Genomic DNA, 24,187 nt, shown 5'->3' with positions numbered 1-24,187 from the left:
ATATAGGTATTGCTACCCCACCTTTTTTTTTCACTTCCATTTTAATAAAATATATTTTTCCATCCCTCCACTTCCCATCTGTGTGTCTTTCAATCTGAAGTGATTCTCTTGTAGGCAGCATATGTCAGTTTTATTTTTTATCCATTCAGCCCTTCTATGTCTTTTGATTGGAGCATTTAATCCATTTATATTGAAAGAAATTGTTGATAGACATGTAGCTATTACCATTTTATTATTTATAATTTTGATATTTGTCTTTTCCATCTTAAAGAAATCCCTCTAACATTCCTTGTAATATTGGTTTGGTGGTGATAAATTCCTCTAGTTTTCTCTTGTCTGGGAAGCTCTATATCTGTCTGATAGCTTTATTGAGTAAAGAGTAATCTTGGTTATGGGTTCTTGCTTTTCATCACATTGAATATTTTGTTCCAAACCCTTCTGGTCTGCAAAGTTTCTGTTGAGAAATCAGCTTACCATCTTATGGGAGCGCCTTTATAATTTACTAGTTGCCTTTCTCTTGCTGCTTTTAGGATTCACTTTTTGTCTTTAATCTTTGCTGTTCTAAGTATAATGTGTCTTGGTGTGGGTCTGTTTGGGTTCATCTTGTTTGGGACTCTCTGCACTTCCTGGACTTGTATGTCTATTTCCTTTGCCAGGTTAGAAACGTTTTCAGTAATTATTTCTTCAAATAGGTTTTCAATTTCTTGCTTTCTCTCTTTGTCTGGTACCCCTTTGATGTGAATGTTGTTATTCTTGATGTCCCAGAGGTTTCTTAAACTACCCTCCATTTATTTATTTATTTATTTATTTATTTATTTATTTATTTATTTATTGCTGTTCTGGTTGAGTGTTTTCTACCTTGTCCTCCAAATTGCTGATTCAAACCTCTGCTTCATCTGTTCTGCAGAGGTTTGTTAGAACTGATTCCAGAGGTCTGTTAGAAGTGATTCCTTCTAGTGCATTCTTCATTTCAGGTGTTGTGCTTTTTACTTCTGACTGGTTCTTTTGAATGGCTTCTATGGTTTTGTTTGTTTGTTTGTTTTGTTTTTTATGCTTGCTATCTCTTTGTTGAAGTTCTCACTAAGTTACTTCAGCATGCTTATAACCATTGTTTTGAACTCTGTATCTGATAGGTTGCTTGCCTCCATTTAATTTAGTTCTGTTTCTGGAGTTTTCTCCTGTTCTTTCATTTGGGACATATTTCTTTGTTTCTTCATTTTGGCTGCCTATCTGTTTCTATGTATCAAGTAGATCAGCTATGTCTCCCAGTCTTGGCTGGGTGGCCTTTTCTAGTAAATGCCCTGTGGAGCCCTGGTCACCTGTTCCAGGTTCTCCAGGAGTCTCTCTTGTATAGGTTGTGTGTGCTCTCCTGTTATTCTTGTAGTTGAGCCTTGATTATTATTGGCATATCAATGAGTGGGATTGACCCTCAGGCTGATTGGCTGTGGGGTTTGACCACATCCACAGCTTACACACTGCTGTGTGGCAGGCATAGCCCACTAAGTTGGATTTGCCCCAGTGGACTCTGTGTCTTTTGAGACTGCTTTTTAATGTGCCACTTGTGGGGCTAATTGGGTTGTGCTCTGCTGTGGTCTGAAGTCAACCTCTGAGTATATTGGTTCTGGGGCTTTTTGTGAGGGGTTGTGGGGACAGAGCCAAGAGAGCAGTTTCCAGGCTCTCAGCCTCATGTGGAAAGGTGATGGCTCAGTTATTAGATGGCCATCAGCTGTAATCAGATGGGCATCTGCTGTGACTGGTTGGCCATTAGCCACTAATAACTGTTGTGGCTATGCTAGGTTGTTGGTTGGTTGCCGGAGAAGGAGATGGTGGACTATGGCTAGCAAATGCAGTTAGCAAGCAGATTGTGGACTGTGGATCATGTTGATCCTACTTCCTATGTCTCACACCTGGCTGCCAGCGAGACAGGGGTGCACAAAGACCCCTCATTGGGGTACTGGCAGATGTTTGCTTTTGTGTCTCTACCAGCCACCATTGAGAATATAGTGGTATGACTCACCTATTTATGGCTCCATTGTTGTTCCTTTTTGGCCTCACCATATCCTGTGTTCACCTGCCAGGAGCGGGACTAGAGACCCTGCATGACAGGGGTTCTGTTACTGGCCCAGGCTACTCACTGCCTGTGACCAGCCAGTGACTACCTGGGAAGAGCTACAAAGCAATCTGCAGTTGTTCACTGCCTGTGCTAACCCTGGAGACGTGTGGGAGAGGCTACTCTGCGAACTGAGGACAGCTGCCACCAGTACCAAGCCTGGGTTGGCTCTGCAAAAAGCCAGGATAGCCTGTGGCCTGCTGCCACCTGCTCGTCCTCTTAAAGTTCAGCCCCTGATAAAGCCTCATGGGGTACACTAGTTGAGTGAGGCAGGGTATCAGGGAGACAGTAGAGTGGGAAGACTTGTGGTCAACAGGTTAATGTAGACTCTGGTTTGGTGCCAGTGCTGAGCCTGGAGCTATTCAGCAAAAGTCTCAGAACACACAGAGGTGAGCTGCTGCACACCTGGGTCCTGCTGACTCCAACAGTTTTTCAAGAACGATTGCGATGCAGTAAGGGCTAGCTGCTCTCAGAGAAAGTGCCTCTGGTGTTGGGGCAGGGTTCCAGTGAGTCAGCAAGGTGAAGCAAATGGAGCTCACCAGGCCAATCAGATTCAGATTTGGCCTGAGGGGGCGGGCTCAATGTATTAAAGATGGCGCCTGCCTGACGGCTGCACAGGAGAAGGATCCTTCACAGGGAAAATGGCGACTGTCCTTGAGTCCTCGCTTTGAAGCCACACACTTCAGTCTGCCTCATGTATGCCTCCGACACCCCCCGAGTTACTGTCTCTCCACCGGAGCCCAAGGTGAGTGCCTACGAGTGAGAGAGTCTGTGAGGAAGCTTTTTAAGAGGACGACTGGGTTTCCCACTGCCCTTGGTCTCACCCAGATGGTCAGAATCCCCACTGTTTTTCACAGCCAGCTATTGTGGGGTCTCCTCTTCCTGTCACCAGTACTCTGGGCTTGGGAGGCTGGTGTGTGTCTGGGGTCTCTTGCTTCTCTAAGGGGAACCTCTATGGCTGAGATATCTCTCCTGGTACTCAACCTCCACACGGAGGTTTGGGGCCAGCCCATTTCACATCTCTGGCCCTCCTACTAGTTTTGACGTGGCTTCTTTATATCCTTAGTAATAAAACTTCTGTTCAGCTAGACTTCAGATGGTTTGCCAGGTGGATTGCTCTATAATTTAGTTGTTATTTTAATGTGTTCGTGGAAGGAAGCAGGCATAGTGTTTATCTACTCTGCCATCTTACAGCTTCAAAAACTTAGAGATTTGCTTTTTGAGTAGTAAACACGGCCTCTATAATTTCTCCACCAATACCTAGAGAAAGACACACTGAAAGTGTTAAAAGGTTAAAGTTTGGAGGTGGCATGGTTGTTTTACAGAAAAAAAAAATTAAGTCAAAGGCTGATGCTTGGATTCCAGGTCACCATTTTTCTGTTGTTTGGTGCAAGGAACATAACATCTTTAAGCCACAGTACCCTAATCTGAAAAGTGTAAAAAATAGTATCCACATTACAGAGTTATTTTAAGGATTAAATAAGAAAAGAATGTAAATGTGGTTAGCATATCATAAGCAATCAAATAATCACTATAATGATTTTAATTTAGATAGCAATATAAGCTCCAAATTGTTGTATTTTATTCCTAATGGGTACACAAAATACTTATCTTTATGTATAAATAAGTTTAATAGAGGATAAATTATTTCTTTTTTGCTAAGTAGAAGCAATTTTGGTGGGGAGGGAAGATAAAATGAAGTCATTGTAAAACACTGTTCTGTTCAATCACTGTGTGTTTACATTCTTAAGCTCATGTCACATACCTCCCTTTTCTGAAAATTTAAATTCAAAATCTTAAGATCAGGGTTTCTGAAAGCAAAGTCTACATGTAGCCCAACTACCAAGAAGCTTGTTCAAAATTCAGCTTTCTAGACCTTCTTAATCAGAACTCTGTTGCCCAGACTTCTAACAACAACAAAAAAAAGGGTGTGTGTGTGTGGAGAAAAAGAAAGTCCTTCCTAAATACAAATGTTAGGAATCACTGCAGTAGAATGGCTGCCTCCTCCCAGTTTGCCCAGGACTTCCCTTGTTCTAGCACAAGGATGTGCTAGGATGTGGAAAGTCCCACATCCAGTGTTCTGAGAATTCCCTCAGTCCCAAGCAGACTAACCAGGATGATTAGTCACCCCACAAGAGGAACAGAATTCATCACTAAGGTCTAGCCATGATAATCAAAAAAACACAGTGTTTGCAAAGCCTTAGTGTTTTAACCAAGCTTTTGAAAAACAAAGAAAGTAAGAGATTTAAGTCACAATTTTACTAAAATGATATTTTGTAAAGAATTAAGACCAATTTGCTTTGCAGATAGACAATCCATTCCTGTAGTTACACTGACCTCTGGTGGGTGTGCTTTCAACTACAATCATTTGAGAGCAGCTAGTTCAAGTGAATTGGATTTTTCTTTTAAGGTTTTTTTAAATTTCTTTTCTATGAGAAATGAACTATGCTTCACCTAAAGTTTCTCCTTTGACATTAAATATATGGAGGAAGATCTATATAATTATGCTGTACATGCACTTTTTCATGCCGTGGGACCATGGTATGTAATCACCGACTGGAAAAAATGGTGCTCACTGCTGCCATTGGTACCCAAGTTTTCTTAGTCATTAGTAGGGAGAATCGGCTTATTGTGAAATTTATGACAAGATGGTTAATTTACAATTGAGTCTGTAAGTACTGGTCTTCACATATGGTGTGCCCTTGGCCTTAACATACAATTCTCCCAGATGTCCATGTGTATTTCTGCTTTGCTTCCTTCAGATCTCTGATTAGATGTTACCTTATCAGAGAATGTGTCTGACTAGTCCTTCCTGACTTCCTTTATTATATACATAGCAATTATTTTCCTGATACTTTTTCTATTATCCTTCGCCTGTTTTAGTCCTCTTTAGACCAGTCAACAACATCTGATATCTATTCGTGTCTTTCTTTATCTCACTGTCTCTTCTCTTAGTATCTATCTATCTATCTATCTATCTATCTATCTATCTATCATCTATCATCTATCTATCTATCTACCAGCTATTCACCACTATTTCCACTAGAAAAAGACAGAGACTGTGCCTTTATTGTTTACTGTTATATCTAGAGCATGTAGGATATGATGCCTATTGGATACCTGTAGGCACACAAGATGTATTTATAGAATGAACGAATGGATGAATCAATGATTCAATCAATCAATCAATGGTCAATTTTTAAGAAGCATACCAACTCTCTGAAAGGCAACTAAGAGCCAAACAAAAGGTACAAGTCTTTGCAAAGAAAGGTTTTAATTAAAAGAAATCACACTATCTATTGTCTTTTCACAAGTAAATGACCCAGTTAGCTAATTTCACAAACTAGAAATAGGGTGGTAATGACAGTGAGTGCCACTCACAGACCCAGGCCAGCCAGGTACAATGCTGGTGTGAAGATGGTAGAGGGCGCCAACCCGAGTTAAAGTAGCCTTAGGCTGCGTGTAACTTAGGTTGGGGCAAGGAACCAGGAGATCAGGGCTAGAAAAGCTACATTAAGTTTCTGTGATTAGATGAATCAAAAAAATAAACAGACAAAAAGGATGGCAGGAAGATTAGAAAGTGCTCAGTTAGGAGGCCAAATGCCACGTTGGCATGCACAGATGCCAGAAACATTTCTGCATGGTGGCAGCTGCTTAGGGACCTACTAGCTTTGTAAATGAGGGCAAGTTAAGCCATGCTTCATTTTTCTCATCTTGAAATCTAGATAAGTAAATGAGATAATCCGTGTAAGTCACATAGTAAGTACATGGTAAGTGTTAGCTGTGTTGGTCGTGCATACAAACATGTATCAAGCACTATGGGGGTAAATCATAACATTGAACTTTAAATATTAACGAGTCCTGTGTGTACCTCACTGCACCTTATATATGAAATTTCCTTTCCAGATGTTTACCTGGTCTTTCTCATTCTTCTCTGATGTCTGTAAATCCCACTAACTTTTATTCAATAGCTTACAATTGGTCAGACAATCAAAGACTAGCATAGTAAAGAACAGTCACTCCACAGCTTTGGGGGACTATAATCACTTCAGGATTCTTATATTCTTGTATTTATTGATTATAGTAGCAGATATGCTTTGAGATATAGGGACTTTATAATTTTACTATGTCTTACTGAACTTCTTTAGAGGTAGTAGGAAATCCATTGTTTTTTCTCTCTTTATTCTTATTCTCTTATTAAAAATCAAAACACCATATTAAAACTAAGTAAATGTTTTTTTCCTACCTCATAATTCCTAGGAATCTTTATTGCCATTTGGATGAAAGTTCCCTTCATAGAAATATCTTCTATAGTCCTTATGTTGTTAATTAGCACCATACTCACAAAGAGAACTGCTTTTCATTCCACCAATATTTTATCATTTCTTTATGCTGTGTTAATCACAGTAACATAAAATGTATCTATAGCTAAGGCTTTAGCCAAGAATCAGAAAATAACATTAGAAATGTTTCTGTGTTATCTAAAATGATAAGCACTAAAACTAGCAGCATTTTATTTTGAATCAGAAGAGTACAGACCAACATTCAGAATTACTAATTCTATATTATCAGCAATTCTAACAATCATTTGAATTATCAAACTCTGGGTCATTTGAAGCACTCAGAAATGGGGAAGGGTGGAAGAATCAGTAAATTGGACATGATAAGAAAAATCCCAGAAACAAAGACTCACATTAGTACAGAGAACAGGAAATAATAATCATGGTTGGCTCTAAATCTATTATTTAATTAAACAATGTCTTTTGGAGATGTTTTAAGCAAAAATTGTTAAAACTTATTTTGATGGACCCGTTGATTACCTGGAATATTAGGTTAAATAGAAAGTCTCCATTTCTATAAAAGATGTGTAAATGAGGCATTAGTTATTTTTCACACATTTCTGTAATTATTTGTCTACAGATTTGTACTTGTTACTATGTTTCATGCATACGTTTTACCTCAAATCACTTGGAAAGCTCATTAAGAGCACTGATGAAGACCTTTCCTTTGTTGTACTATTACCAGGTCTCTGAATGAAACTTCACTCATAAAACAGAGATTTTTGTTGTTGTTTTTCTTTTATATCAAATTGCACCATAGTTTAAGGGCAGTTAGATTCTTCTCTCACTTCTCCATTGACATTAAATCAGCATTAGAACTTTTTAATAGCCTAAAATATCATTAGGCATATGTATTTTTCCCTTCAAAATATGTTTATCTCATTTGGATTATCAACGTTGTCCTTGTTATACTCTAGCTAAATTGTCACTGTAAACATGAAAAACTACCTGGTGCTTATACACAGGGACATTCAAACAGAACTTAGAGCAAACCCACCTTCAGTGTTGGATGGAAAATAAGAACTATTTTTGTTGTTGTTAATATTCTTTGATTAAACAAGACTTAGCTATAAAATTTTAGACTTTTGACTGAAAAATACAGCTACAAAGATCATAACAACTGGTAGTACTTGAGAAAAATGATCAAAAGTAGTTCTTTAAAATATTTTTTTTAATTAATTTTATTGGGGTGACAATTGTTAGTAAATTTACATAGATTTCAGGTGTACAATTCTGTATTACATCGTCTATAAATCCCATTGCGTGTCACCACCCAGAGTCAGTTCTCCTTCCATCACCATATATTTGATCCCCTTTACCCTCATCACCCACCCTCCACCCCCTTACCCTCTGGTAACCACTAAATTATTGTCTGTGTCTATGAGTTTTTGTTTCTCATTTGTTTGTCTTGTTCTTTTTGGTTTATATACCACATATCAGTGAAATCATAGGGTTCTCTGCTTTTTCTGTCTGACTTATTTCACTTAGCATTATTCTCTCGAGATCCATCCATGTTGTCACAAATGCTCCTATATCATCTTTCCTTAACGCCGAATAGTATTCCATTGTGTATATGTACCACAACTTCTTTATCCATTCATCTATCGAAGGACATTTTGGTTGTTTCCATGTCTTGGCCACCGTAAACAAAGCTGCAATGAACATTGGAGTACACGTGTCGCTAATCATCAGAGAAATGCAAATGAAAACCACAATGAGATATCACCTCACCCCAGTCAGAATGGCTTTCATCAACAAAACAAATAGTAACAAGTGTTGGAGAGGCTGTGGAGAAAAAGGAACTCTCATACACTGTTGGTGGGAATGCAGACTGGTGCAGCCGCTATGGAAGGCAGTGTGGAGGTTCCTCAAGAAATTACGAATAGAACTACCATATGACCCAGCAATCGCTCTCCTGGGTATCTACCCCAAAAATATAAAATATTTTTTAAAACTTTTTATTTGATATAACTTCAGACCGGTAGGAAAGTTGCAAGAATATTAAAAAATTTTTTTTCCACATACCTTTTATCCAGATTCCCCAAATATTAATGTTTACTGCCTTTGTTTTGCTTTGTTGCTCTTTCTTTTTCATATCACATATACACAAATATCATTTTTTTCTCTGTATATATTTTTTTCCTCATTTTGTGAAAGTAAGTGGCTGACATGATGCCCTGTACTCTTAAATATTTCAGTGTATAATTCCAGAAAAAGGCATTTCTTAGTAACCAAAGCACAAATATCAAACTCAAAAAATTGACAGTGATATTATGAAATAATCTATAGATATTATTTAAATTCTGCCAATTGTCCCAATAATGTCCTTTATAGCAAAAGAAAATCCTGGATCACACATTGCTCTTAGTTGTTATGTCTTTTTGGTGTGCTTTAGTCTAGAACACACCTCAGTTTTTGTTGTTGTTGTTGTTTTGTGATAACCTTTATGATTTTGAATAATAAAGGACAGGAATTTTGTAAGATGTCCTTAAACTTGCTTTTACGGGACACTGCCACATGATTAGATTCAGTTTATGCATTTTTGGCAGGAATATCACTGACGTACGTTGTGTGCCCTGTGAATCACATTAGGAGCACATGTGTCAATTTGTCCTATTCCTAGTGATATTTTGATCACTTCATTAAGGTGGTATCTGCCCATTTCCCCACATTAAGTTATATTTTTCCATTGCAATGAATAAGCACTTTATGGGAGATAATTTGAGAGGCAGGAATATAAATTTCCTCTTACTCATCAGACTTACTTTTATCCACTAGTTTTTGCATCTGCTGATGATTCCTTTGGAAATAATTATTACTACGATGATTGACAAATGGTGATAATCTAATTTTATAATAGTGCTGCTTTAATCAGAAATAAAATATATTCTGTAGTTGTTTTTATCTTTTCATAGTTTAATTATCTTCTTAATGGATTTTTATGTTCTCATTTTGTTCCACTGCTAGATTTATCAAAAAAATCTATAAAAATTGCCTAGGTCATTTGGTAAAGAGCTACTGATTTTATAGTTCATTTCCTTCTTATAATAAGTAATTGTTTGCATTAGCCACATTATTTTAATACTTTTAAAAGTAATAATACTGAGTATTTTAAGAGTGCAGCTTTTTAATATATATATTTAAAGGGATATCCTTAAGACAGATGTTTTTCATTTACTGACTTCAGGCTAGATTTCTTCACTAAAGCTCAAATTTACCAGGTATAGGTCAATTTTTGGACAATACTCTGATATTAGCAACAGAGAGCAGGAGCTGTGGAAAGATTTTAATCATAAATGACATTCATTTTAATTTCTTTTTTTTGTAACTATCTGACACCATATGGTTAATATTGCGTGATACAGCAAAGAGTTTCTACAACGTCTATATTATGATTCTTAAAGAAAATGCCACTTTAGTAACAACACTGGGTAAAAAAAAAAAAACTTTTAAAGTATATATTGTTGAATAGTCTTTGCAATGGCATTTTTAAAATTTACCAACCTGAATAGACCAGATTCTGCTCCTATTCTAGAAATTTTTCTCTATATACACATATATTATGGGGATATGAAGGGTGATCTAATGGTTACCAGTTCACAAGTATTACCTCCAAATATATACACACTTTATCTCTGGGTATTCAAATGCCATAATGGCTAAATTTTAATGACTCAGTTAAGAGTAATGGAGAAGGTCTTCATCTTTTAAAAATGATATAAATTGGTGATAGTACAAATAAAATTTGAAAATTACTTTGTAATAAAATGGAAAATAAAATTGTGAAAAACTCTAGCATGGAACTCTGGAGGGACATTTATTGGTGGTTTGCTGATAATCAAATATAACTTCAATTTTATTATCAATACCATCATCAAATCATGCCCATATGAATGCTTGATTAATAGTCTTGAATCTTTACTTTTGGACATATCACTTGTTTCCATAAACATGTCCTTTATATTTGCTCATTGGGATAATGATTTAAAAAAATTAGTAAGTAGTACCTTAATATATTTATTCCATGGTTTTTGATAATTCAAATTTAACTTACTCGCTTTTGTTGTTGTTTCTTTTTACTTTGCCTTATTTGGTGAGTGTTGAGGAAATAAGTTTATAGAAAAGATGTTAACATTTATTTTTATCCAAGATGAGACTGGATGACACTGCAATGAAGTAATAAAATTTGTTGCAAAAAAGACAGAGGTATAATAATTTTCTGAGGATAGAAATTATGTACACTTTTATCTCTCTTTATAACTTTATAACAACCTTTATAGTTATCCCTGTCCTATCGCATATCATCTCCCCATCCACTCCATTCCCTTTCTCAATTCCTAACCATTCTCAACCTCCTTTTATTATAGCTTAACTAGAACTAGTTTTATGTCCAGTGTTGGGTGTTTGCAGTTTGTAGTTTTCACAGATTAAGTGTATTTATGGAGCAGAATTATGGAAGCCTTATTCTAACCATCAAGAACTTTACAAAGTTCACATACACACAAAATGTTCTATTTTTCAAATCATGTTTTACAAGGTTTAAATAATCTTTAAATATACTATTGGCAGTGAAATAAGCATGACATATATATGTATGTATATAAATTATTTAATAAATTAACTGCTATTCTTCAGTCAATGAAATTCTGAATTAGAATCACTAATTCTGATTAAATGATTCATTACTACAGCTTGAAGCTATTTTCATAATTTAAGGATCAATGAAGCAACAGAAAAATAATGATGGTGAGAGGCCTCTGTAGCTTCATGATTGTCTTTTGATCTTATTTTTTTGCTGAAAGATGAACCAGCTTATGATTTTAACAGTTTGCTGCAGTCAGTAAAAATAATCATTTTACAGTATCACACTACAGTCAAATTTTTCTTTTCTTGAATGATTTCTTTTTTCTGTTAGCTCTCCAATTTATTCTTTTGTCAGAATCTAAATTGCTCGTGCACCTTTTTGCCCAACCCAGTTTACACTTAGCAACAGTGTACAAGGTCAGACAATTAAGTTCGCGAACTTCCTGCAACAATGTTGTTAACCTTTTTATGATATCAGAAGGATTATTCATTATGAATTTGTGCCAACTAGACAAACAGTTAACCAGGTTTAGTATTTGGAAGTGCTGAAAAGGCTGCATGAAAAAGTTAGATGACCTGAACTTTTCACCAACAATTCATGGCTCTTGTATCACGACAATGCACCAGCTCACATGGCACTGTCTGTGAGGGAATTTTTAGCCAGTAAACAAATCACTGTATTGGAACACCCTCCCTACTCACCTGATCTGTCCCCAATGACTTCTTTCTTTATCCAAAGATAAAGAAAATATTGAAAGGAAGACATTTTGATGACATTCAGGACATCAAGGATAATATGACAACAGCTCTGATGGCCATTCCAGAAGAGAGTTCCAAAATTGCTTTGAAAGGTGGACTAGGCGTTGGCATCAGTGCATAGCTTCCCAAGGGGAGTACTTTGAAGGTGACCATAGTGATATTCAGCAATGAGATATGTAGCACTTTTTCTAGGATGAGTTTGCAAACTTAATTGGCAGACATCATATGCTTATCTGAATAGTAGGGGACACTCCTATGGGTGGCAGTGAATCATAGAGAAAAGAGCACTGAATTAGGAGCCAGAGGTCAGAGTGCTTCTAAGTATGGTAGGTAGAGTGCTTCTAACCACCCCATCCCCTTCGATTTTCTCCTCCTTTAAGCAGGTGACAAGCTCTCTACTTTCTTGTCTCTGAAAATTCCCTGCAGTAGGTAAAGGGGATATGTCAATATATCAGTTGCCTTTTCATATGTAGCCAATCATCCCACAATATAGTGGCTTAAAATACAATGGTTGACTATTTCCCATTACTCATGGGCTGGGTGACTCTTCCCTCTGTGTGGTGCTGGCTAGATTCCCTACTATGATTGCATTCTGTTGTTAACTGTATTAAGTTTGGAGGTGCAAGAGGGTCTCTTTCATGTGTCTGGGGCTTTAGTGTGGATCATTGGCTCTGGCACCTCATTCTTTCTCTACATGTTGTCTACTGTCACATGACCCCTCTGTTTATCGGACATCCTGGGCTTTTTACCTGGAGGCTGAAGGACCTAAGAGAGCAAAGGTCAAAGTTCCAGGCCTTTTTAAGCGTCAGTCCCCATACTGGCAGAGTGCTACTTCTGCTGCATTTATTGGGGAAGGCAAGTCACATGCTATTGGGCAAGGTTGGCCTGATTCAAGAGGAGGGAAATGGATTGCACCTCTTGATAGAACAAGTGTCATGTGTGCACAGGGAGGGGAGGACTTATTGGCAGCTAAGTTTTGAAACTATCCATAAAAAAGGTACATTAGTTTTGTATGCTGCCCAGATTATTTTTTCCCATTTTTTAGTGATCCTATCCAGTTTCCCTCAGGAAATTATTTTTCCTACTCTCACTCCATATGCATTTGGTAAAGTCCCATTTCTAGTTCAAGTATAAAGTATGGGACTTGGATTTAAGTCATTCAGTGCATCATATTACCTTAACCATTGAGTTCAGGAGTAAGAATGTGCTGTAATCAAAGTCACGTGGGTGCAATAAAGTCTATTTTTCTGGTCATTCTGGAAAAGAAATCCCGTTCTCTTCCCTAGTGAACTTGAAGCTGAAGTGTTGCTGCTAACCAGAGATAATGAATAGAGAATCGGTCAGAGGATAAATTCAAGCAGAGAAAGTAGAGCCAAAAGCTAAAGAGAGGAAAACCAGACCCTGATGACCTAATCTGAGCCCTGGAATCTAGTCTGCTGGAAGCCAGAGATCCATCTTGGTTTTCTCAGTGTTGTAATCCAACTCATTTCTCTATGTGCATCATGCCTTATGAGTTGGGTGTCTGTTCACTTGACCAGAAAAGTTCCAACTAGTAAAAGTAAAAAGCTCAAATTGTCTGCAGTGCTATTTCCTTCTTGGCTTTTGTGGCCCAAAGTTTAAATGCCTTGAAGAGAAGAGAGTAAGGAGAAACATAAAGGGAGAACATAGGATTTTTCTAATATTAATAAAGGTTTTGTCAGGTTGAAATTGGGAGTGGGTTGCAGAAAGGTCAGTTGGGATCTGACATTGCTGTATGGGCAGTGCTCTTCAGGAGGTGGCCAGGCCTCAGAAGAGGTGACAGTGTGGTGCATTGTGAGAGGCTGGACCCTGGCCAAAGGGTACTCATCTCCAGAGCAATCACAGCCAAGTGTCACATGGAAGCTGCACAGCTAGCTGGCTTGAGGGACTTATGGAGAAGGGGATAACAAGAGCCTGAAAAGCATAGTTTGAAAATAACATATTAAGACTCCAGAAACTTCACAATATTTTTGTAGAGAGAGCACTTGGGACCCCCAAGGTTGAGTGTGATGCCATTCCAGGGGAGTTTAGATTTAAGTTAATATTAAATTAACTCATAGAAAAATAATTTTGTACATCTGAATTTGTGGACGGAGAGTTATACTTATGAAACATTAATAAAATATATGAATGAAGACAAATTATTTAAGGTTTTTGGAGAGCAGTATTCTTTTCCTATATACAAGTAGTAGGATAAAAGATCATGACATTGAAAATATCTTATATGTCTATGAGAACTAGAGATTTATTTATTTATTTATTTATTTGTGTGTGTGTGTGTGTGTGTGTGTGTGTGTGTGTGTGTGTGAAATTTCAACTCAAATATTGAGCACCTATAATATGTCAAGCACTGTACTGGGAACATAGTGATGAGAAGAATAAGCTTGGTTCCTGCCCTCCCAGATCCTACGTATCTTTTAATAGAGACACAGACAATTACAGGTGGAAGTATAGTGCAATCTGATGAGCTCTGATGCAATGAGTGTAGGGTATGTTTGAACATTTAGATGGTGTGTCTTTCCAAGTCTCTAGATCATGGATAGCCACTGAACCCAGGTTGGAAAATAAAGACAGTAGATGTATACAGAGCATCAAATAGGATGGGAGATTTGGTGGGGGAAAGAATTGTTTTAAGCTGAAGGAACAGCATATTCAGAGGCCTGAGTGGAGTGGAAACATGGAGTGGAGTGGAAAAATTACATGACCCTAAGTGATAATGTGCAGGTGGAACATAAGAATTGATGTGGGGAGTGACAACATATAAGGTAAGGCTGGAGAGCTAAGTGGAAGGCAACTGTAGCATGAGGTCCTTTATATACATGCCATTTAAAATGTCTAAGTTTTATTTTAATGTTTTCAGGTGGAGGATTTTAAGCCTGGAAATTATATAACCAGATTTTCATTTTTAGGATGATAAATTTGGCAGCAGAATGGAGGATAAAATGGGGGGTGGGGTGGCAAGGACACCATTAAAAAATTTGTTGTTATTATATTTTGTATATTGGATGGTTTCCGACAACCGACTCCTGCTCTGAAATAATGTTGTCACTCCAGGCTGTCACTTCCTACTCTGGTCCAGATAACCGTTTTCTAGTCCACAGAATCAAAAACTACTGGAACTCTTTGGTGGTCTCAGAGCAACTAATTTCTTTCTCTATTTAGTGTTCACCACTGTGTTTGGCTCATGTCCTCAGAGCTCTGCTAGAAAGACCATTAATTGTTCTCACACAGATCTGTGAGTCACCTCAGGGTCTGAGCCTTCCTCTGCTCTTTGATAATTCCTCTGAATTTGCCTGCACATATAGGAATTAACAGTATAATTATGAATTGAGAGTAACAAAATATTGAATTCAGCGTTGTTGGGAGGACTGCTTATGTTATGTTTATGCAAAGGACCTGTACAGTCGGCATTATAATCAAACACGTAATTATTATTTATAGTTCATCTTCCTCATAAGACTTGAGTGTTCTCACGTAAATGTAACTCCTTCTCCTCATTGCCAAAAGTAAGTATATAAAATGGAATCAGCACGACTTGAAACTGTATTTACGCGTAGGTCTATCAGCACAAAAGGCAGTATCATAACTCAAACGTTGCAGTAAAAACATTATACCAGGCATGTCCAAAGAAGCAAATGAATAAAGGAACTCAAAAGTGCTTATCTTCATTAAAGAAATATATGAGGTGTGACTGAAGTGATGTGGCTTAAATGGGGCTTTGAAAGCTGCTCCACAGCCACACACACAGTGAATCCCCTTATTGTATAGTTCACAGTAGGAATATTAGAGTCAGAGGAGATAAGGAATGTCTGATTCTTCTACATTAAGTGTAGATCTCATTTGAATTGCATTTTAACAATTGTGTTTCTGATGTTCTGAAATAATTTATTATACTACAAATAGGTTCTGAATTCATGAAAGTCTGCATACATTTTTTCCCTCCTGGGATTATCAAATCTTCTTTATCCTTACAATATCCAAAGTGAAGTGGACAGCAATTAAAACTGATGTACTGGTGGAAAAAATTATATCTCATTTGCTTCTGGTAATTGGACCACATTTCACAATACATTGAAAGTGAAGTTTCTTAACTTTTCCCCATATCCTTTGGGGCATACAGAATGGCATATTGTTAAATGAGCTTATTTTACATGAAGAATATCCAGTTCTTCTCTCACAAATCATTCTAACATCTCCCTTTCACATTTTTACTTTTATGATTTAAAGGGGCTCTGTGATCTCTTAAACATTTTTATGTGACTTTGAAAAATGCTGAAAATATTGCTTATTTATATCAGGCATACAAGTGATAATTTATTATTGGATGAAATTACAGATCATAGTCATATTTCCCAATTTTTCTCTTAGGTCAAACACTCTTAAAATAGATATTTTTTTAAAAAATTTAAATTTAAAAAAGTTTTTCTTTTTGGTCAAACATTCTTAAAATAGATTCTTTAAAAAAAAATTTTCCTACAAGTCTGGGAAGAAAGACACTGAACTTGAAAAGTATTGTTTTTTGTTTGTTTGTTTTACTTTGAGGACAATTAAAATGTACTAATTTACCCATAAACAATCATTAGCCTTTGGCAACTTTTTCTAAATAATCATCTATAAGCCATAGTGAACATCTTCCCAGCATTGCAATTTTTTTTTTTTTAAGGGATTGTCTCTCTTATTCCACTTTGTCCTGATAGGGCTATCAAATCTAAAACTTTATGTGCTACCATTTCCATGCAAATCAATGGTAAGTAATGTGTTGTGCTCCTGCAGAAAGCAAACAGCCCACAGGTTGTTATCGCGTCAGGCAGGGCCAGTCAGATTCTTCTACAAACTGGAACGCGCACATCTGGAGTGAGAAGCTCCTTTGCTGTAGTGTTGCTATGCTGGGACAGGTAATTGTGGAATGTTAGTGCCATCTCCCTATCACGTGGAGAAACCAGACACTCTATCCAGCATCCAAGGGAAAACAAAGGAAGAGATAGAGAAGGAGTCTGGAAGCTGGTGACAAGAGTTTAGCCTCTAGAAATATTTTTACCCAAAACTGGCTTCACCTTTGTAATTCCAAGTTACAACTTTTACTTCAGCTGAACTGTGTTTTGGTTGGGTATGCATTATATATACCGGGTGTGCCAAAAAAGATGTATACACATGACTTGTATTCATCTTTTGTTATCGGTATATAGGTATTGAGTGTTACAATTTTAATACAGTTTTTCCCTTCCTTAAAATATGTATCCATTATTTTGGCTCTCTCTCTCTCTCTCTCTCTATCTCTCTCTCTCTCTCTCTCTCTCTCTCTCTCTCTCTCTCTATATATATATATATATATATATATATATATATGAAAAAATTATATATGTATATATATATATGAAAATATATGTATATATGAAAATAGCTTCTAGTTTGTTACCATTTGGCTTGTCTAAATATTCAAATTCTTTACCTTTTCAGGAAAATGTTTTTAGTAATGTGAAAACGTGTGTGCATATTTTGATATGTAGAATTGGCCAGGCTGAATTCCAAACCCATTTATTCAAACACTAACCTAGGTACTTCTGTGAACAGATTTTGCAGATATGACTAGTGTTTAATCAGTTGACTTTTAAGTTACTCAAATGTGAGATTATCCTGGGTGAGTCTGATTTCATTTGATGAGCCCAGTAAAAGGGGACTTAGGCTTTCCCTGGGTGCAGGGACCAATACACAGTTCATATCCATGTAGTTCTAGCTCTTTGTCTCCCCCCTACATGATCTGCCCATGGCCTTACTTAACCAGCACAGTCATGTTAGCCAGTTCCTTGTAATAAATCTTAATATCATGTTGGTGCAAAAGTAATTGCGATTAAAAGGTTAAAAATAATTGCAAAAACCTCAATTACTTTTGTACCAACCTAATATTTCCTGCTGGTTCTGCTTCTCTGGTTGAACACTGACTGATACAATGTGTGAGAAGATCATTGTATATGCTGTCAGCATTTCATAATAGAATTTGCAAACTAACCTTTACAAATGTTTTTTATGTCCTTTAGGCTTTATATTAGAGTTACACCAGAGAAGAATATAGTATTTGCAGTATCACTGAGGGTAGTTAGAAATCCTACTATCAAATCTGCTTTTTAATTGTGTCTTTCTATGAAAATAAACGTCATTAAAATAACAATTTTGATTAAACTCAAACTTTCTATGTTTATGATTAGGAAACAGTGCTTTGGGAAGCAAGTTAAAATGTCCAAGTTAAAGACGAGTGGATGGTGAGAAACTCACCATGGTAATGGTTAAGGCACCCACTGTATGAAACTGACTTACATGGATTTCCTGCTCTCAAAATTGTGCACCTTTTCCTGTAGTGAGGAAACTGCTGGAAAGTCATTCCAGGAAAGAACATGCAACACAGGTTCATAAAAGAAAATTGGGTACCTATTTAGATGGAAGGGAGATCCATGGACACGTGGTAGCCTTGATAAGAGGATCCCACACAGATACCGGACATGGAAGTGTGCAATTTGGGATCCCAGCCTGATGACCTGAGAAAGGAGATGGGGAAAGATGTGTTGGATGCCACCAGGAGCCAAAGCTGAGGGCTTTTACATGTGAGAGACACATTTGGAATGAGGGTAGGAATGTAAAGAAGATTACATGAAGGTGGGAGAAAGCAAGGCGGGAGGCGGGGCATTGGATTACAGGATAGTTTACAAAAGTATGTGGTCTCTTTTCCAGACCTTCAAAGAGTCTGGAAAAGAGGATTACTCTGGCATTTCAAAGGTGTGTTAACCTAGGTGCACAAGAACAATGGACAGGACTTGTTTAAGGCAAAAATAAACCTTTTACTAAAGAAGTTATATGCCCAGGGCATGACTACCCACCATAACGTGCCCAGTTAAGAATTTGTGATCAGATTACCCTATGAGGTTACTTTCCATAGAACCCCTTTTTCATCCACACAACTAACATTTGTATAACTCTAACATTTTCAGTCTTTCCAAATGTGTTCTTTCATTTAAATTTAACTCAGACTTTTTTTTTCCAACTCCTAATATATAGTGGACTTTAGAATCCCTATGGATGACACTTCCAACACTGTCCTCAGAATTTTTCACCTCAATACCAGGAACCATCACCTCCACTGTTCTTTGCAAATCTATTCCTTTGGTCTTACCCTGGGCTTTAGGGCGTCTCCAAATTTCTCAACCTCTGAAGTGTTAAGGTCTAATTCATCATTATTTTGAATATAAGCTTCTGTCTATTCCTATCTTTTAAGCTGTAGTCCCCCAAACCTGCTTTTAAATTTCATTTACACTTTTAATAACTTGACTGCTTCTGTGTTACCCCAATCCATTGATACTCTCCTGGAATCCTCTTCCTTCCTGTTGTAGCTGAGACCCAAGATGAATTATTTAGACTCTTTTCTTTCCCCAGCAGCCTTAACACCTTTTTCTCCCTGTTTCTCTACCATAATTTTCATGAGAGTTTTCAGCCTTCTGTTAATTCAGCTACCTATTTTATCCTCTCCTATACCCAGGTTACTGAGCACTGCTAACGTAAATCAGAAAGATACAGACTTGTTTCTTTCTAAATTTATGTTCAGTCTTGGCTGAGACCTCAATGCTATATACTATTTCTGTTACATACCACTGTCAGCTCCCTCTCCTATACAGCACAGCAGCTTTACTAAGCTCCATTACTTCCCTCAAGTGGAACCGTAGCCTAAATTTGTTCTTTTTCAGCACATTTCTTTCCTAGTGCCAAAAGAATATTGAGGTTATCAGGTCACTATTCGGTTCACCTCTGTCCCAAATCTCCATACTTAAATAAAATCTTTTTTCTTTCTTCCTTTCACTCTATCTTTTTTTCAACCTCTTTTCCTATGGCAAAAGACTGGGAATTTTTCCTCTTCTCCTTAGCTTGAATTTCTTCCGATGTTCTAGATCACATCGCTTCCTTCTGCAGTACTCTGAGAAGTAGATTCCTTAGCTCATGTCTATATTCACTAACATATTAAACATGCTCACAGTTTACAAAATAAACTTCCCTTGACCCTAAGACTTTTTACATACCACCCTATCTACTTTCTCTCCCTGATGAGCTGTGAATGGATTGTCTACACTGTTTTCTTCCCTACCCCCTCACTTTCTCATTACTCATTCCTTCGAATTTGCCTGCTCTTCACCTTTGACAATACTCTTGCTAATTGGAGGAGGTTATCGGGAGGACACGACGGCCAGGTGGCCAGTGAACTGCAGCTGGGAAAATTGGAGGCTCCAACCCTCCCCTGTCCTTGGAATGTATGTCCAGCCCACCATTCTAGGAGCTACTTCAAGGACACAGGCTCGAGAGAGCAGTGTGTTATTGTGACGATCGAGATAGTATACAAGACTGAACCCCGTAAGATTCTGGTGGGCAGGTGTGGAGATCTCCTTGTCTTGCAGTGCCCAAGACAAGCCTCCTGTGTAAATTTCCTTATTTATTAAACCTGCCACCTTCCAATCTAGAGTGGTCACCTCTCTCTTAAGTTTGTCCCTGCCTTCCTTGTATACCAGGGCCAGTTTCAGATTTCACCCAGGGAACTTCCGAGGTTTCAGACCAACACTAATGTTTCACTGGTCACTGGTCAACACCAACTGCCAAATTCAAAGGACACTTTTCAATCCTCGTTTTATTTGCTCTGTCCATGATATCTAATCTAGCTGAACACTTCTCTCTTCTTGAAACTATCCTCGCAGGATTTTCTCTGGGTTCTTTCTTAGCCTAAGAATATTCTCTTGCAGTCCTATTTGTGGATTCCTCTTGCCCACAGTTATTAAAATCTTTTGTGGCCCACTTTCCCACTGTTGGTCTTCTTTACTTTTCATTCTACGTTCTCCCTAAATGAATCCAATCATTGGTGATGTTGGAATGACATCTGACTGAGACAGAATACTTAACCAATGACCTATAGTCACCCTCTGCCTAGATCAAACCCTTTTAGTTTGCAGTAGAATATGTAATTCAGCTTTTCCACTCATCTCACAATTTAGGTAAAGCCTCAGGTTTGAGTTCAATGGTTGATAACAACCTCCATATTCTTAACCAGAATTGCTAGTCATATCCCAACAGGACTTGTGAAAAGGTGGCCCAAGAGGTGGAGCTGGTGATGAGGGAAGAGTGGGGAGATGGTCTGAATGCAGAATCTTAGGGCTTGATGGACAATTAGGTGATAGGAATAAGAAAGCAGAAATACTGGAGAACTGATATTATGAATAGAATATATTATTTCAGACCATGAATTAATTGACATGTTTATTAAATTCATACAATTTGTTAAATGTCAGGTGAGATTATGGCTTCTCTATAACTGAGATCCAGGATATTGATGCCCAAATATAGGGTCACTGTAAGATAGATTACTTAAATATCAAAATTTGTATATGTTTATTATAATCAGTCAAAAGAAAAATAGCATCATGATTTTGACGATTAGCAGTATATAATAAATTTAGTGTATTTCAAAATTCTTATAAGTCACTGAAAGTATGTAAAATATTTATGAATTATGTTCAATGTTGGAAAATACCACCATTTTTCTCAAGCACGTGGCAATCCCCCGATAGTGGGAAATGGTGTAGTGAACTTATTAAGATCATGGGCTCTGGAGTATTTCTGCTTGGGTTTGAATCTCATCTTCCTGTCTATTACCTATGTGATTTAGGCAAGTGAATTATATCTTTGTGGCTCAGTTTCCTTATCTATAAAGTGGGTTGATAGTATCTCCCTTATAAGTTTGTTGTGAGAATTATATGAGTTAATATAAAGCCCTTAGAACAATGCATGACACTTAGTAAATTGTATTTAATTTACATTATCATTATTTCATTTCACATTTCAGAACCATGATACAATTCCACTAGAAAAAAATAATAGTTCTGATTTTCAGAATTATGGTATCTTGAAATAGATCCTCAGGAAATAAGTGGTAAGTTGTCTGTGGTGATCCAAAAGCTGTGCTTATAAATTAATCTCCAAACATTTATCATCTATTTTTACTGAACCCATGTATAAGTGTTATGCTTTGCTTCAGTCACAGTTTATGTTAGTCAATTTCCAGAATGGTGATGCATTTCTGAATGGAGTGTAGAACACTTTTAACTTTATTGACTACTTCCTTTCCCCTCCCACAAGAATAACTTTCTATTCCCATTTAACTGAAATGTATTTACAACATCCCTTCCAGGAGTGTACCTCTTCTATGGAGAAATAGCTGCGTTAATGTTTTAGCGCCATTTTAATGATATGCTCTGCATTTCTTCATGTATTACTGCTCAATATTTTCTTAATTATTATTCATATCATGTCTCCTACACTACATATCAGTGTTCCTCAAGGTTAGTAACCATATCCACTTTAATTCTTCTGTTTGCTTATGGCATAGATTTGTACACTTTTTAGGGTGCGCTGTGCAGGAAAAAGAAACTTAAGACACTTTGGGGACTGATTTACTGAAATAACTTCTCCAGTATGAATCCTGAAAGAACTAGGTCAGTAACCCACAGAAATATATAATTATTTTTAGCTTGAAGGGAACTTAGAGATCACTTTTTCTAGATCCTTCATTTTGCAAACCAGGAAACTGAGTCCCAGTGTATCACCAATGATAGAGCCAGGGTCACAGCCCATTTCTCCCATTGACAAGCCCAGTGCTCTTATAGCAGCATCAACCAATGACGTTTGGATCGAGTCATCTGTTTTCCAGGTGATTTCTGCATATTAGGATGTGTGTGTGTGTGTGTGTGTGTGTGTGTGTGCATGGTTTAGGACTTTATAGCCTCGCCAGGTTACAGAAACATTTAGCATAGAAGAAGAGAGATGTAATATAAAGGGAGAATTTTCTCTTTCTCTTGTGTTCATTAATATCGTTATTAACGAAAAATGGTATACTGAAGACGAGAAGATTTTAGGGAATGTAAAATCATATCAAACCTGTCTCTTTTGGAATGACCTTTCCCTAGTGTCCACGTTAGGGATTATTATCTGGCTACTCGGTTATTCCTGGGACGCTGAGACAGTGTGCATGCCAGCACGTGCGCGCGTAAGTGTGTGTGTGTGTGTGTGTGTGTGTGTGTGTGTGTGTGTGTAAATTGTATTTACGTATTTAAGGCGGAGGCGTTTGCACGTGGCTCGCGGAAAGTGAAAGGGGCGGGATGGGGTGACTGGGAGGAGGGGAGGCCAGTAGGCAGCAGCAAAGGAGGCAGGTGGGAGAGGGAGGGGTCCAGGAACCCCGGGAAGCGGCTCCGCTGGGAGGGGCGAGGCTGTCACTCCCAGAGGCGCCAGGAGCCAGAAAGCCTCTTGGAGAACTTGGCCCACGCAGCGCAGGGTCGCTCGCACTCCGGTGCGGACACAGGACAATCGGACCTCCGGCCATGGGTGAGTGTGCCGGCTGGCGGCCGTGGGACTCTCCGGGATTCGGCCTCAGAGTGGGTGGTACGGAAAGAAAGTGGATGTTGCTCGGCCTTTGCTTGCATCCCTCTCGCCTCCAGTGTCTGGACTTGTTCTAGGAGCGACAGGGAGGGGACGCGGTGGCACCTGGAGGCGAGAGCCGCGTGTGAGAGGTTGGCCTGGGCGATCAGGGTGGCGTGGGAGGAATAAAGAGAGTGGATTCCCTGGACGTCGCGGTCCCCGCGAGTGCCCACGTTGCCATGTGGGGTGCGAGCTGAAGTGGGGCACGAGAAATAGGAACTTGGAACAACTTCCAGCCTTACACATTGGCGTGCAGGAGGGTGCTGGGGCAAGCGAGGCTGGGGACACTTTCTAGTCCCTGTCGCAACGAAGTGCCACATTTTCACAAAAGGCTGGTAGTTGAGTCCGAAAGCTGATTCTTCCTACACGAGAGCCAGGCAAATGGCTGGGTGGCAAGGCCGTCGGAACTGGCTCGGGTCTCCGGGGACTGAGCGCGCGCAGCGTAGGTAGGCTCTGCTTGAGTGGCTAGACGGAGTCCAGTCCTTTGGAGTTTAGCGGCCGCAGCTTGGAATAGCCCCAGGAATGTGGTGGGTGGGTGGGTGGAGGGGTGGGAGAGCCCGGGGTGAGGTAGTCGATCCCGAACTGAGTCCGAGGAGGTGGCTCTCAGGAGAGTTAAGCAAGGGCGGGCCAGAGAGAGGGATTTGCGCATCCTCCAGGCGTGGTGGGGTTTGTTCCGGCCTCCAAAGTGTAAGAGGAGGCAGTGCTGCTTTTCCACGGTTACCGATTAGCAATCTCCCAGCAATCCCGGTTTACTATTCAACACCAGTTTAGTCATTTCTTCTTTTCCAAGTCTATTGCGCGCCCCTCCCCCGGCCTCTCCCTTGTCCTTTGTTGTGTGGGATTTCTTCCAGAGGAAAGGAGGCCTTTGGGATTGACAAGC

General features: G+C 38.5%; 1 protein-coding gene across 1 annotated transcript in view; it reads left to right on the top strand.

The window, feature by feature from the left end:
• The first annotated feature begins 22,887 nt into the window (after positions 1-22,887).
• GPM6A (glycoprotein M6A) overlaps positions 22,888-24,187 on the top strand; it is a 238,695-nt gene continuing 237,395 nt past the window's right edge. Inside the window, exon 1 of the mRNA XM_081046245.1 lies at positions 22,888-23,214. Coding sequence (XP_080902371.1) covers positions 23,211-23,214 — 4 coding nt within the window. The 5' untranslated portion in view covers positions 22,888-23,210. The remainder of the gene's footprint in view (positions 23,215-24,187) is intronic.

The sequence above is a fragment of the Rhinolophus hipposideros genome (assembly GCF_964194185.1).
Source record: "Rhinolophus hipposideros genome assembly, chromosome: 4".
Lineage (NCBI taxonomy): Eukaryota > Metazoa > Chordata > Mammalia > Chiroptera > Rhinolophidae > Rhinolophus > Rhinolophus hipposideros.
Note: the sequence above shows the minus strand (reverse complement) of the source record. Positions and strands in the feature narration are given on the sequence as shown.